Source organism: Fistularia commersonii, chromosome 17 (genome assembly GCF_037954325.1).
Source record: "Fistularia commersonii isolate RoL2024-O1a breed Wild chromosome 17, RoL_Fcom_v1.0, whole genome shotgun sequence".
Classification (NCBI taxonomy): domain Eukaryota; kingdom Metazoa; phylum Chordata; class Actinopteri; order Syngnathiformes; family Fistulariidae; genus Fistularia; species Fistularia commersonii.
In genome coordinates, this window is record NC_141300.1 from 17952501 (window position 1) to 17967034 (window position 14534).

Here is a 14534-nt window from a genome sequence, read left to right on the forward strand (position 1 = left end):
ACGGTACCGACCGCAGATTCTTCTGACGGCTTTTTTTTCCCCAGAGGGCGACCTGTATGCGGCCGCGCCGCTGGATACCACCGGGAGTTCCCTGCAGTTCAGACGGAAAAGTGGCGGCAGAAGCAACGTCTGGATGTATGACACCTGGGTGACAGGTGAGGACATGTGCTGGCAGGAAGCGTGTTTACGTGTAACTCGGACGGCGGGATTAGCCTGTTTGTTTGGCTCAGCCCGTAAGCCTCTTTGTCCCGGTCACCCAAGGATTTCGCCTTCCTCTGAACCCCCCTCCGCCCCCCGCAGAGCCCACGTTCATCTCTCTGGCCTGGGTGAGGAGAAAGGAGGACGAAGACAACGAGAAGATTTACATGTTTTTCCGCGAGAAGAACTCGGACCCGAGCCCGGAGGCCGAACCCTGGATTTCCAGAGTTGCCCGAGTGTGTAAGGTGACTTAAGCCCGTTTGGCACGGTAGGACCTCCTCAGAGTTACGAGAGCCTTTTCGGGAACGAGGCCGGACCTCGATGCATTCGGACCTTGCGAGCGTGGACCTCGGCTCCCAGAACCGGTTTAGCTCCTTCGCCGAGGCAGCGTCTTTTTACGCTTCCAAAGGAACCCGAACGACACGAGCCACTTTTGGACAGAAGAGTCTGAAGAACACAGTTCTAAGAACTGTCCGTTCCATTCCAGGAACGAGCCTTTTCAGTTCCCATCAGTTCAACATCAGGGCGGGCGGTAAGGTACCACGCTAGGTACCTAGCCTGCACCTGAAGCGCCACGCTCCGAATCAAAGCGACGACGAGAGGAAGAGGAGGAAGACGAGGACGACGTGGGGGTGGAAGCTGCCGCAGGGTGGAAGTTCTGCATGGCAGGAATAAGAACCTTGGACTATCACATGGGTTGAGTTGTTTTATCTTCCTGCGCCGCTTCACCATGAGAAGAACCCTGTTCGCCGTTAGCTAACTCCACACTTCTTTTGGCTAAAGCGTTGATGATTCCTCTCTGTGAGTCCAGGAAGTACCTCTGAGGCGCAGCTCAGTTTCTCCCTGGTTCTGTCCAGGGTTCTTGGTGTTGAGCTCATGAAGCCACGTCCTCTCCCAGATACTTCCTGTGGACCGTGGAGCGCCATTTTTAAGTACTACGGCGGTGACTTGTCAGCCGTCTCCTTGTGGGAAAACGGACGGAGGCAGCAAGAAACGGCGTGACGAAGAAGTCCGAGGCCTTCCAGCCTGCGACCCCACAGGGGGGTTTCCAGGGCTCGCAAAGGAACGTCGACATTTTGGCCAAAATAGGCCTGGAGTTAGCTCACGGCTAACGTGGTGCTGTAAATGGCGAAGCAGCTCAGGGAGAAGATAAAAACACTTCCACCCGTCTGATAGTCCACGGATCTTGTTCCCAACGTGCAGATCGTGAACGTTGCGGCAGCTTCCGCCTCCATGCGGTCCTGGTTGTCCTCCTCGGGCTCTCCTCCGGTGGTTATTCTTTGAGCGCGGTGCAACGTGACGCCGCTGCAGACTCCTGCGTCGCAGCCGTCCCACCGCGCTGCCTTCCCGCCTCCGCGGACGCACAGCTGAAAGGTTCGTTTCCGGCATGAAATTCAAGCCGGACGATCCTCAGATCTTTTTCTGTCCAAAAGTGGTTCCAGACTCCCGGCTGAGTCCTAATCGGCCCTTCCCAGACGGAGACGCCGAGAACATCGCCTCCCGTAACACGAGAGGTGAAAAGATAAGATCGATCCGGACCGGCTCACTTTGTGTATCGGCTCCATCTGAGATGGTGGAACTTGAGCTGCCCCTTAATTGCAGGAATCCAGCAAGTAGGCAACCACGAGGAGGAAGGGCGGGTCGGGATTCCTGCCATACCAGAACATTTTGTCAACACTTCTGTCAATTAAGGCGTAGCTGTTGGCCAACAGCTCAGGGGAGGGAAAGACAACATGTGGTGTTTTTGTTTTCCAGCTGGACGAAGGTGGATCAAAGCGATTCTTCCAGAACATGTGGACTTCGTTTCTAAAGGCTCGGCTGGTCTGCGGGTTCCCGGAGGAATCCCTGTATTTCAACCGACTCCTGGATGTTTTCGTGCTGCATGCCGAGGACTGGCGCCAAACGGCGGTCTACGGCCTCTTCGCCAGCAGCTGGTTCGACACTTTCCCTTCCCCTATCGGCAGCGGGCGGCCACCTGGGCGGCGCCGCCTCAGCACCACATGAGCTCAGCTATTCCGACCGTCCTCGTCCGCCGAGTTAAAAATGAGCCGCGGCGCGTCAGTTAGAAAAGGAGGCGCTCAGCGTAGGTCGAGCGTGCGATCTGCCGCTCTGATGAGCCGTGGAGAACATCAGGAGGTTCGCATTTCCATACCGAGTTTGCATCAGAGGATGACCAATGAAGACGTCGATTGCGCGGAACCAAAACGGTCCAATCGGACGAGAGCTTTGACGCGGCGGGGGTCGTCCTCGTCGCGCCCCTGCACGGCGTCGCCTTCGTCGGCTCCCGGCCGCCCTGCCAGGTCCTTTTTTTTAAATAAGCCACGGAGGCGAAAGGGGAATTGGCACAAACCGGTCATTCTCACGAGCGCGTCCGGACAGGCTTGGGAGGGAGGTCAAAGGTCACGACCCGAGGCGGACCTCTGCTTCCCACAGTCGCGGCTGACTCCGGCGTCCTTTCCGTCGTCTCGCAGGAACTCCACGGCAGTCTGCGTCTACTCAATGGGAATGATTGAAGATGTATTTGAGAACTCGACCTTCAAGGGCTACGACGGTGACGTCCGCTCGCCACGGCCGGGAACGGTGAGCCTTTTTTTTTCCTGTTGTGAATTACTTTGGCTCTTCCTGTTAATCTTAGTTGAAGTGCGCCGGATAGAAGTGCACGTAAAGCACGCGACGCAGAGTTACTCGTCTCGTCTCGGCCGATTCACTGTCGCCAGCTGTTTACCAAAAGGTATAAACAACGGAACTGAATGCCATCGCCCGGCGTTAGCCGTGCTAGCAGACCTGCAGGGAACAAAAGGCTGGTTCAATTCTACCGTCCTCGTCACACCATCTCTGGCCAATCAGCTCGCCGCGTGCTTAAAAAGATAATCCGTAACGCCCGGCCTCTTTTTATTTTGGTATCCTGCCTCTTCCAGTGCGTGAAGAACAGCAAGAGGCTGCCGCTGGCCACCATCCACATGGTGAAGGATTACCCGGAGATGGACGGCTGGGTCCAGGCCGTGCACCACGGCGCGCCCTTCTACGTCAGCGGCCACAACTACTCCCGGATACTGGTGGACCGAGTGCGGGCGGCGGATGAGCGCACGTACAACGTCCTGATTCTGGCCACGGGTGCGTCCTGTTTGCTCAACTCCAACATGTTAACACATCGGCGTGCCCACGCCGGCCCTCGCCGTTTGGCCTTTTACGTTGTCTAAAATTGTATAAAAGCAGGGAAGGGGAACCCCGGGACTTCCAGTTGTGCTCAAAACAAAAGCGGCGCGTTTAAAAAAAGCTCAAAGTCCCAGCGACAGTTTGGCTTCCGTTTCCGCACTGGCAGCTCGGCACGTTCTACCTCTCCATGGAACAGAAGGAAAATGACTAATTTTGTTGAGACTTTCAGAAAAGTCGAGGCAACTCGTGCTCAAGAGTTCAAGCCAAAAAGAGAGTTTTCAAGTCTTTGCTCAAACAAAGATGAGATAAGATGTTGATCCCACAACAGGGAAATTCTATTGTCACAGCAGAATTCTTCTTCTTCTTTCGTCTTTTCCCTTCAGGTGTCGCCACAGCGAATCCACCTTCTCCATCTAACCCTATTCTCTGTATCCTCCTCTCTCACACCAACTACCTTCATATCCTCTCTCACTACATCCATAAATCTTCTCTTTGGTCTTCCTCCAGACCTCTTGCCTGGCAGCTCCAATTCCAGCATCCGTCTACCAATATATTCTCTATCCCTCCTCTGTCCATGACCCGACCATCTCCGTCTGGCTTCTCTGACCTTCTCTCCAAAACATCTAACATGTGCCGTTCCTCTGATAGACTCATTCCTGATCCTCTCCATCCTGGTCACTCCCAAAGAGAACCTCAACATCTTCATCTCTGCAACCTCTAGTTCTGCCTGCTGTCTTTTGGTCATTGGAACAGTTTCTAGTCCAAACATCATCGCTGGTCTCACCACTGTCTTGTACACCTTTCCTTTTTAATCCGGGCGATGTTCTTCCATCTCTTGGTACCCCTGACACTTTTCTCCACCCATTCCAACCTGCTTGGACCAGTTTCTTCACCTCTTTTCCACACTCTCCTACGCTCTGGACTGTTGACCCCAAGTACCTGAAATCCTCCAGCTTCTTGATCTCCACTCCCTGTAGCCTCACCGTTCCACCCGAGTTCCTCTCGTTCACACACATATATTCTGTCTTGCTGCGACTAACTGTCATTCCTCTCCTTTCCAGAGCATACCTCCACCTCTCTAGATGTTCCTCTACCTGTTTTCTGCTCTCACTACAGATCACATGTCATCTGCAAACATCATGGTCCATGGGGATTCCTGTCTAACCTCATCTGTCAGCCTGTCCATCACCATTGCGAACAAGAAGGGGCTCAGAGCTGATCCCTGATGGAGTCCCACCTCCACCTTGAACTTCTCTGTTACCCCTACAGCACACCGTACTAGTGTCTCACAGCGAGCATACATGTCCTGCACCAGTCTAACATACTTCTCTGCCACTCCAGACTTCCTCATACAATACCAGAGCTCCTCTCTTGGCACCCTGTCATATGCCTTTTTTTAGGTCTACAAAAACACAATGCAGCTCCCTCTGACCTTCTCTGTACTTTTCTATTAGCATTGTTAAAGCAAATACTGCATCTGTAGAACTCTTCCTAGGCATGAAGCCATACTGCTGTTCACAAATGCTGACTTCTGCTCTCAGTCTAGTTTCCACTACTCTTTCCCATAACTTCATTGTATGGCTCATCAACATTATCCCTCTATAGTTGCCGCAATTCTCATCAGCTCTTCAAAGTACTCTTTCCATCTTCCCATCACTCTTCTAGCATCTGTCAATACATTCCCCTCTCTGTCCTTAATCACCCGGACCTGTTGTACATCCTTTCCATCTTTATCTCTCTGTTTCGCCAACCTGTATAGATCATCTCACCCTCCTTACTATCCAACCGAGCATACAAGTCATCACATGCCCTTTGTTTTGCCTTTGCTACCTCTATCTTTACCTTTCGCCGCATCTCCCTGAACTCCTGTCTGTTCTCTTCAGTCCTCTCAGTATCCCACTTCTTCTTTGCTAACCTCTTTCTCTGTATACACTCCTGCACTTCCTCATTCCAACACCAAGTCTCCTTATCTACTTTCCTTCCAGACGACACACCAAGTACTCTCCTTCCTGTCTCCCTGATAACACTGGCTGTGGTTGTCCAATCATCTGGAAGCTCACCCTGACCACCCAGAGCCTTTCTCAACGCCGTTGATTTTGAGCAAACTGTGTTTCCCGGCAGATTCTGGGAAGATCCACCGGGTCCTGGAGGCCGGCCTCGAACCCTTCGTCATATCCCAAGTCCAGCTGTCGGGCAACTCCTCCGTGCAGTCCATGAAACTGGACTCCAGAAAGGTGCTTTTGTGTTTTTCCTTCGGGTCTTATCGGACTCCCTGGAGTCGACCGCTCACTCCTGCACGCCGTTTGTTCTTCGCTGGCATTTTAGACGAGCCGCTAATTCATTTATTGAGATCCGGGTGTATTTTTTTGATGTTTTCTTCTTTTCCTCTACACCCCCCCTGAGGTTTTTAGTCCCACGGCTCTCGACGTTTATCTCCCTGTTTACAGAAAACTAAACAAATAGGAAAAGGCAGGATATTTGCTTCTCCAAATAAACCAGGTTAATGTTACTGCAATGAGAAATGCCTCCCTCCGGCTTCCTGCGTACTCCAGAAGACGATGAATCATAAGATTGATTTAAATTGCCGGCGCTGCGACGGGGCTTCCCTCTCGCGGCCAGAAGGTCCCTGGTTGGATTCCCTCAGAGAGGCCGTTGTGTGCGGAGTCTCCATGTTCTCCCTGCATCTGCACGGGTTCCTCCGGGTTCTCCGGCTCTCACCGGTAACCCTACCTTTCCCTCACATGGTTGCACGCGGCCTTGTGATTAACTGGAGGCTCCAGAAGCTCAAGGGTCGAGACGTCTTATCGCCACGTATGTCGTGAGAATATGAGGATTCACACAATGCAAAGAAGTCCTGGTTGTGCACCCCGTCCACACCGGACGCACAACAGAGACAATAGTCCTGGACAACACAAGAAGTACGGGTGACAGCTTGCAGACGCACTGAAACTAAAAGAGGACAAGCAGTAAATACATCATTGCACGGGAACCATTTCATCGAAATAAGAAATACTAATAACATGCTAAGTATTCTAAATGAAGGGGAGTCGAGCGGCCCTCGTGCGGCGTCAGCCGTCAGTTGGGGTTTGCGCCGCAGGCCGAGGCATTCAGGAAACTCACGGCCGGTGGGAAAAAACAATTCACAAGTCTCTTTGTTCTGGCTTCCGGATTCCTGCAGTGCCAGGCTGGTGGCAGAGGTCGTGTCGTGGGAATGGAATGTCCTTTGTGACTCGGCGTGAACTTTGGCCGGTCCGGAAGACGCTCCCTCCCGTAGCTTAGCGTCACGCGTGTGACACCGACGTCGTCTTCGATTAAAGATGACGTAAATGTGAAAAAATCCCCCGTGACAGCGGAGCCAGGCGTTTGCAGAGTTTACATGCGATGGGCCTTTATTTGCTTTCGCGTCCCAATAAACGCCTCACTGAGGAGAAGTGAAGTGAGCCGAGCCTTTTAGCAGGGTACCGGTTGACGCGCTCTTCGAGACAAGGTCATTTTCAAGACAAGGCCATGTTCCTTGGTTCTCTCCCCCCAGAGAAATCTAATCGTCGGCTTTGCGGACAAGGTCTCCGTGATGCAGCTTCAGAACTGTCAACAGTACAACGCTTCCTGCCAGGACTGCGTCCTGGGCCGGGACCCGTACTGCGCCTGGACCGAGTCCGGCTGCGGCCCGGCCGCCCCGTGAGTGTGTGCCGCTCGCTCTTTATTCCACGCTGAAGAATGATGGCCCGAGTTCTTCTAACCCCAGTAACCCCTGACGTGTCGTGGCTTCCGACAGCGGAGGCGTGCAGTCCCTCATCCGGCGGCAAATCGACGGCTGCTCTACATCGGCGGAAGGTAAGCCGGACGCCGCTCTCCTCCGCGTCTACGTTCTACCGACACGGTAACCTCTGGCTTTATCTCTCTGAAGAAGAGAAACAAGAGAACCGGACGAGACGCGACGCGGCCTCGCCGGAGGCGTCCCACGCCGTCACCGTGCACGCCGTCCCGCTGGGCGTCCCCTTCTACCTGTCCTGTCCCATCCACTCCTACCACGCCACCTACACCTGGGAGCGCGGCCACCGGAAGAGGCCGTGTCTGCAGATGCACTCCAGCTGCCTCCTGCTCATCCACGCCGTGACGCCGGACGACTACGGCGGCTACGAGTGCGTGTCCACCGAGAGGGGCTTCGTCAAGGTGGTGAAGAGATACCGTCTCGCAGAGCCGAACCTCCCCGTGAGGCCGACTCCCGCTTGCAACGGCAGCCACCTGGAAAACGACGCGCCCATCTTGGCCACGGACATTTCCCGGCTCACGCTTGGCCTTCTTTTTGCTTTGTCCGGAGCTTTTTAATAGAGGACGCCTGAGGACGACGCGGGCTGCGGGTTGTAGTCAGAGCGCTGCTGGGAAGCAGTGGATCGGTGGAATGCGGGAGGGTTTGTGGAAAGCAGCGGGACGCAGCGCGAGTCATTTGTTAGAGGCTTTCATTAGCAAAGGTTCCTGCAAGCACATGGCGATGGAGGATTGGTGCCAAGGACTGTCGGAGGTGTGGATCCTGTCTTGCAGCGCAGCGCCACCCGCAGGAACCTAAGTGATAAATGCGTGCGTTTGTGAAAAACATCAAGTTCAGATTTAATTGACACGGCGGCCTCAAATCACAACCCGGTTGCGTTCGGTCACTGTCGCATGTTCTGTTCCCCTCCGTGAGGAGCAGATCTTTAAGATGATCGACAGAAACCCGAGTGGAACCAACACTCGGCGACGGCGGCGGCGAGGAAACACCGACGCAGAAACCTGGAGCTCGAGCGGAACAAGGACAAAAAGACAGACAGTGAGAGTGGGCCGGACACCAAGCTATGCCGGTAACACCAACCAATAACTTCGATTCCCCGAACCGCCGGTGCAGCCCTTCCACCTTCACTTTGCGTCCAAACTGAGAGCGCCGTCTGCGATCGACGCTAAATTCCGCCAAACGCCGAAGGTCTCCGACGCCGAGCGACCAAAGCCGGTTTCCAGCGCGAAGCTTCCTGCGACTTTGGATCCACGGCGCCCCGACACTTCGGCCTGATTCAGAGCGGGTGTGTGAGCCAGGCCGGCCGAAAGACCGAACGAATTACCGCTACCAAATGAAAAGAGTGTGTTTGTCTGGTCGCAGTATCAGGCTGGATTGTTATCATTCCTGCACAGATGCCGTCTGGAGCGCCAGACGTCTGGACAGCGCCCTTGCACATTCCTTAACCCAACTATGCTGTTTGTGAACGCCATCAGGCCCCGGCCTCGGGGAGCCGGACTCCTGTTTACGATCAGGGGTGGAAAGTGCTGCCGGGAAGCTGATATTCAAAAAGGGTGAGGGTTAGCGGAGGAACCGGAGGAAGCGGAGGAAATGTTGCGGGGATCTAAGGCAAAGATTATAAGGCGTGGATTCGTGTGCACCAGTCACTTTAGTCCGGCTTGGAAGGACGTTGGCTTCAAGGTCGGCGCCGGCCGGTCGGTCCGGTCTTCTGGCAGCAGAGGGCAGTGTTGTTCAACCATTCGCCGTTTCATAGTTTATTTATTTTCTTCCTCTAGTTCATGGATGTGTGTTTTTTTTCATGATGCCTCCTGGTTCTCCCGCCCGGTCCCAGCCGTGCCTGGCCGAGGGTCGCCTTGGACCATCAGGTCCATCCCACGGGCGTGGAACTCCTTCTAGCTCAGGGCCAAACTGGAGGAAAATGGATTCTGAAGCGGGACGGAAGGCCAGAATCACTCTTATTGTTCAGTTCGCCCCCGAAACCGGGTGTCTCTTGGCTTTACGGGCCGGATCGAACCCGTTCCCGACCCTGGTTCGGCCCGCGGGCCTCGACTCTGACACCCCCGGGGGGTCCTCCTCCGCCCAGACAAAACTGTCGGGTGGGTGGAAGAGGACGGCCTTCACCTCCGCTGGAGATGGGAAGATGTTTCTGCAGAACAATGACTGTATTCTGTTCTAGAAGAAGAGCTCGGGTTGTCATATCCATACGATTATTATATTTCCTTGACTGTTGACAGACAACTCTGCAGAAACAGCATCAGTCCACAAACCAGACGCAAAAGATTTATTTGGTCCATAATCCCGGTCCGGGTCCGGCCGCCAGGGGGCGCTGTCGCCCCGGGGACGCAGAGAGGACAAAAACACGCGGCTGGAGTTCGACTCCGACGCGAACGTTGAAGGAAATACAACAAAGTTCAGACTTTCACGCCTAAACAATACCTATAAAATTATTTTATGTACTTTAGTGCGAAAGCGGTGATGAATAAAATCTGGTTTTCATTTGAAATCGCCACTTCATGACGGATGATTGTATTTTTTCAGACCAGATTCTTTGTTCAAATCCTTTCCATGTGATGTCAAGTCAAACCTTTGGAAAACAAAAGAGAAGAGAAGCGAGCGGAGCCTCCGAGCTTGTGTTTGAACATCCATTAAACATGACTTCCTAAATTATGGATCGTCTGCGCGCGGAGGAGCTTCTGTATCTTTAATCATGGCGAGCGGGAAGGGAGAGGCTGCGCGTCCACGACGCCTCCTGCCCCTTCTCTGCGCGGACGCGGGAGCGCGCAGAGGCTCTGACAGGAGAGGAAGAAGAAGAAGAAGAGGAGGAGGAGGAGGAAGAAGAGGAGGAGGAAGAAGAGGAGGAAGAGGAGGACGAGCGCCGACGGACCACAAGCTCACCGGGGGAGAAGATGGTTCCTCCGACGCGCCTCATCGACGGGATCTGTGAAAGTCATGTGAAAAGAGCCGACGTGGACGCGGACGCGCGGCGACCCTCCGACATCTGAACTTGTTGCGGAGGGGGGGGGGGTGCCGGGGACGCGCATATTGGAAGTTCTCGTCGGACAGGTAGGACGCCGCCAGCTTTTGTTGCTGCTAATCATCAGAAATAGTGCATGTGTGCGGGCGTGTGCGTGTGTGCATGGTGGACATTGACCTCCTGATCCGGAGGAGAGTGCGCTGCGTAAAACGCGGGGACGCGCGAGCTCCGTGCACGCGTGCAAAAATTGGAAAATCAAAAGATATCGCTGCAGAACACAGATACATGTGTAGATGCGAATACACGTGTAAACACATACATGTGTAAACACATACATGTGTAAACACATGTATAATAATAATAACGCGTTGGCGTGTTTTTCAACAGAACTGTTGTGCGTCAAAACGCGGAGCCGCTGCGCCCCGTCCGCGCGCACACACACACACACACACACACACACACACACACACACACACACAGACAGACAGACAGAGGTCTTAGTTTCTTTGTTTGTGTGTGCGTGTGTGTGCGTGTGTGTGTGTGTGTGTGTTTTTCCCTGAGTCTCCCCGCCCGTCTGGTTTCCCGCCCCTTCGGACGCGTCGCCCCCCCAGAGTCCTGGACCACCAATGATTTTTTTTTTTCCTTGTGGTCGACGCCGGCAGGTGTGTGAAATGGCGGCGAAGCTGGCGCTGCTGCTCGCCCTGTGGACGGCGGCGGTCGGCGTGGCGGCGGGCTGTCCGGAGCTCTGCAGCTGCCAGGACAAATTCGCCCACCAGTTCGCCGACTGCGCCTACAAGGACATGCTGGAGGTCCCGGTGGGGCTGCCCTCCAACGTCACCACCGTCAGCCTGTCCGCCAACAAGATCAAGCTGCTGAAAAGCCAAAGCTTCGTCAACATCACCCAGGTGACCTCGCTCTGGTTGGCCCACAACGAGATAGTGACGGTGGAGACGGACGCCCTGGCGCCTCTGGTCCAGCTGCGCAACCTGGACGTCAGCTACAACAAAATCGTGGACTTTCCGTGGGAGGACCTGCGCAACCTCACGGCCCTGCAGCTGCTGAAGATGAACAACAACGAGATGGCGACGCTCCCCAAGGACGCCTTCTCCACGCTGAAAGACCTCCGCTCGCTGCGCATCAACAACAACAGGTTCACCTCCATCGCGCAGGGCACCTTCTCCGCCCTGGCCTCCATGTCGCACCTGCAGATCTACAACAACCCCTTCAGCTGCTCCTGCGGCCTGGAGTGGCTGAGGGACTGGATCGTCCAGACCAAGATCTCCGTCCCCGAGCCCAACGCCATCCTGTGCGACGCCCCCGAGCGCCTGCGAGGCACGGCCGTCACCCAGATGCCCAAGCTGGACTGCCGGGCCCCGACCGTCTCCGTCAGGCGCCGTCCCGGCGAGCTCCTGGAGGGCGTGGCCGTGACGCTGGCCTGCGAGACCGCCGGCAACCCCGAGCCTCGGGTGAGCTGGGACGTGATCGCGGGGAACCAAAACTTCTGGTTCCCGCTGCCGACCGCCGACGACGCCGAGGACGCGCCGGGCGACGACAAAACGGCCGGCGGGCGATTCCTGGTGTATCGCAACGGCTCGCTGGTCATCCCACGCCTGAGCAGGAAGGAGGAGGGGAACTACAGCTGCACCGCCGTGAACGACTTCGGCCGGGCGGAGGGCGCCGTGCGGCTGGTCCTCCCGCCCGCCGCCGCCGGGAAACACGACGTGGTGGAAAAGACGCGGCCCTTCGTGAGCAAGGCGGCCGAACCCGACGCCTCCAAGAACAGCGTGATCGGCGACGGCAAGCCGGACGAAGCGACCAAGAGCCTGGGGGCCTCGGGGGCCAAATACCGCGGCGTCCCGGAAGCCGGGGGCGGGCGGGGCCGAGGAGCGGCGGGCGGCCGCGGCGGCTCCAAAGACCCCGCCTTCGCCAGCTCGTGCGGCGTGAGGGACGGCAGCGAATACATCTCCAACAGCGCCTTCAACGCCAGCCTGGACGACCTGAAGCAGTACACCTTCGACTTCGGCGTCATCGCCCTGGAGGTCTCCGAGACGGAGGCCAAGGTGAAGCTCAACCCGCTGCAGGTTCCCGCCGTCACCTCCGGCCTCCGCACGGGCAAGGGGGGCGACGCCGAGATCGTGGAGAAGGAGCCGCTCTCCTCGTACCGCTCGGCCTCCGGGAAGACCAAGCTGGACCTGATCTATCTCTGCGTCGACACCGGCGGCGGACACCTGCTGGTGGAGTGGTCCAAAATCAAAGAGGGGGTCAATTCCTTCCACTTCCACGGATTAACGCCGGGCACCAACTACACGCTGTGCCTCACCTACGGCGGGCAGGACTGCCAGGTCCAGGTGGTCTTCACCACCAGGAAGAAGATCCCCTCCCTCCTCATCATCGTGGTGGTCAGCATCTTCCTCCTGGGCTTGGCTACCGTCCCCCTGCTGGGGGCCACCTGCTGCCACCTGCTCTACAAGTACCAGGGCAAGACCTACAAGCTGATCATGAAGGCGCAGAACCCGGATCAGCTGGAGAAGCAAATGACGGGGGATTTCGACCCCCGCGCCTCCTTCGCCGGCTCGGAGAAGACCCTCAACCCCAGCGAGATGGGCGAGGGGGAGGCTGACGACGACGCCGGCGGCGGCGGCGGCGGAGGAGACGGCGACGGCGAGGCCGAGGGCAGCGTGGCGGCCGAGTCCATCCCGGGGTCCTCGTCCAAAACCAACCCGGAGGAGTTCGAGGTGGGATCCGAGTACAGCGACAGACTGCCGCTGGGCGCCGAGGCCGTCAACATCTCCGAGGAGATCAACGGAAACTACAAGCCGCCGAGCCGCTGAGCCTCCCGCGAGCCTCCCTCTGTAAGATAGCCACCTCTTCAGTAGCCCTCCGTCCCAGCAGGTAGTCCCGTCTACGTCCCCGCTCTCCGTGTTCCCTGAAAGTGGATTTGGTTTTTCTATTTTCCCTTTTCTCACCCCGGCGACCCTCGTGAGCTTCGGCCCCTCGGCCTCTCAGCCCACACACACCTTCCTGCTCACACACCCCGCCGCTTTTCTTTTAGGTCACACCGACCAGGAGGTCGAGGGCGGCGGAAGGTTACATCCGGTGTCACGGGGCCGGAAGCGGCGTTACCCGCGCGCGCGGATGCTGCCGTTTTACCCGCAGCTAAAAACCGGAAGCGGAAACAAAAAACACACACACACCAAAAAACAACAACAAAACAAAACAGAGAATCCGATGTTTGGGATTTAAGCACAATTTCCGGGAGCACAAGACCACGCGAAGAACAACAAGAGCCGTTCCGCGGTTTTTATAGATTTTTTTAATTTTATTTTTTCTTACCGCGGCGGCGCGCCGACGCGCACGGACACAGAGACGTCCGTAGGAGCCTCTCAGGTACGTGCACTGCGGGCACCGCGCGCTTCACCGCTCCGAGACAAAGATACCGGTAAAATACATTTAAATACGAAAAGAATTTTTTAAGATCACAAAACTCCGGAGAATCTCGCGCAAAACGCGCGGTCCCGCGAGATCAACGCCGCGATTTCCGTCCGCTGCCTTTCACTGACTTCTTATCTTATTGATATTATTTTAATACCGTCAAAATAACTTTATATACACTTGACCCTCTGACGTAAAACCCCCCGCCCATTCCCAGTCAAACGTGTCCGTGGAATCCGTGGGATGTCGCACCCCGCTCCGTGTGTGTGTGTGTGTGTGTGTGTGTGTGTGTGTGTGTGTGTGAGAGAGAGAGAGTGTTTGAATCGTTGTGCGTGTGTGGGTGTGTGTGTGTGTGTGTGTGTGTGTGTGTGGGTGTGTGTGTGGATTTATTCTGACCTAGTGTAGCCTAGTAGACCTGTAGATGTTTCCTGTCATCCTGTGATCGTGACGCCGCGTGGATCGAAAATCAAAATGATTATTAATATTATCTCTATTTTTTATTTTGTTTTCTACGCGGTGATTTCCCTCCTGGAGCTCGAGCGTCTGGCGGCTTCACCGTCTCGTACAATGAAAAGTGATTGTTCTTCTTTTTAATGTGAATATGTTGTAAAATGTTGAAGGGAAAAAAAAGACAGAAAAGAAAATACAAACCTGTGACCTTTTTGGATTTTTTTCAAGTATCGTTTTCTGTAAGTGGGATTAATAAAAAGGTGAAACGTAAAAAGGCTCCTTCTGTGCTTTTGACCCGCATTTTTCCGGAGACACGGATTCACGCATTCGATGTGCAGCGGTTTCTTTGTTTTCTCATAATAATAATAGTAATAGCAATAATAATGATGATAATAATAATAATAATAATAATAGTAATAATAATAATAGTTGTTAATATGGATCGGAATAATCACACGCCTCCGTTACCGCCTCCAGATTATCCGGACACCGATGTGTTAATCCACTGGATTAGAAACGCCCGGCGATTATTATCCGTGACAATAAATGAAAAGC

General features: G+C 55.1%; 2 protein-coding genes across 3 annotated transcripts in view; both read left to right on the forward strand.

Moving 5' to 3' along the window:
• sema7a (semaphorin 7A (JohnMiltonHagen blood group)) overlaps window positions 1-9629 on the forward strand; it is a 12154-nt gene extending 2525 nt beyond the window's left edge. The window contains exons 6-14 of one of the 2 annotated variants that reach the window (XM_086163844.1): window positions 45-155; window positions 301-443; window positions 1954-2132; window positions 2670-2778; window positions 3117-3312; window positions 5476-5588; window positions 6887-7032; window positions 7130-7188; window positions 7262-9629. In XM_086163844.1, the coding sequence (XP_086019970.1) occupies window positions 45-155; window positions 301-443; window positions 1954-2132; window positions 2670-2778; window positions 3117-3312; window positions 5476-5588; window positions 6887-7032; window positions 7130-7188; window positions 7262-7683 (1478 nt within the window). In that variant the 3' untranslated portion in view covers window positions 7684-9629. Of the gene's footprint in view, window positions 1-44; window positions 156-261; window positions 444-1953; window positions 2133-2669; window positions 2779-3116; window positions 3313-5475; window positions 5589-6886; window positions 7033-7129; window positions 7189-7261 lie in introns of both variants that reach the window. The other variant, XM_086163843.1, reaches the window with a different exon arrangement.
• A 266-nt stretch (window positions 9630-9895) lies between these two features.
• On the forward strand, window positions 9896-14253 carry islr2 (immunoglobulin superfamily containing leucine-rich repeat 2). The gene is made up of 2 exons (XM_086163842.1): window positions 9896-10186; window positions 10760-14253. The coding sequence occupies exon 2, from the start codon at window positions 10769-10771 to the stop codon at window positions 12926-12928; it is 2160 nt and encodes a 719-aa protein (XP_086019968.1). The 5' UTR covers window positions 9896-10186; window positions 10760-10768; the 3' UTR covers window positions 12929-14253.
• Window positions 14254-14534: the final 281 nt, after the last annotated feature.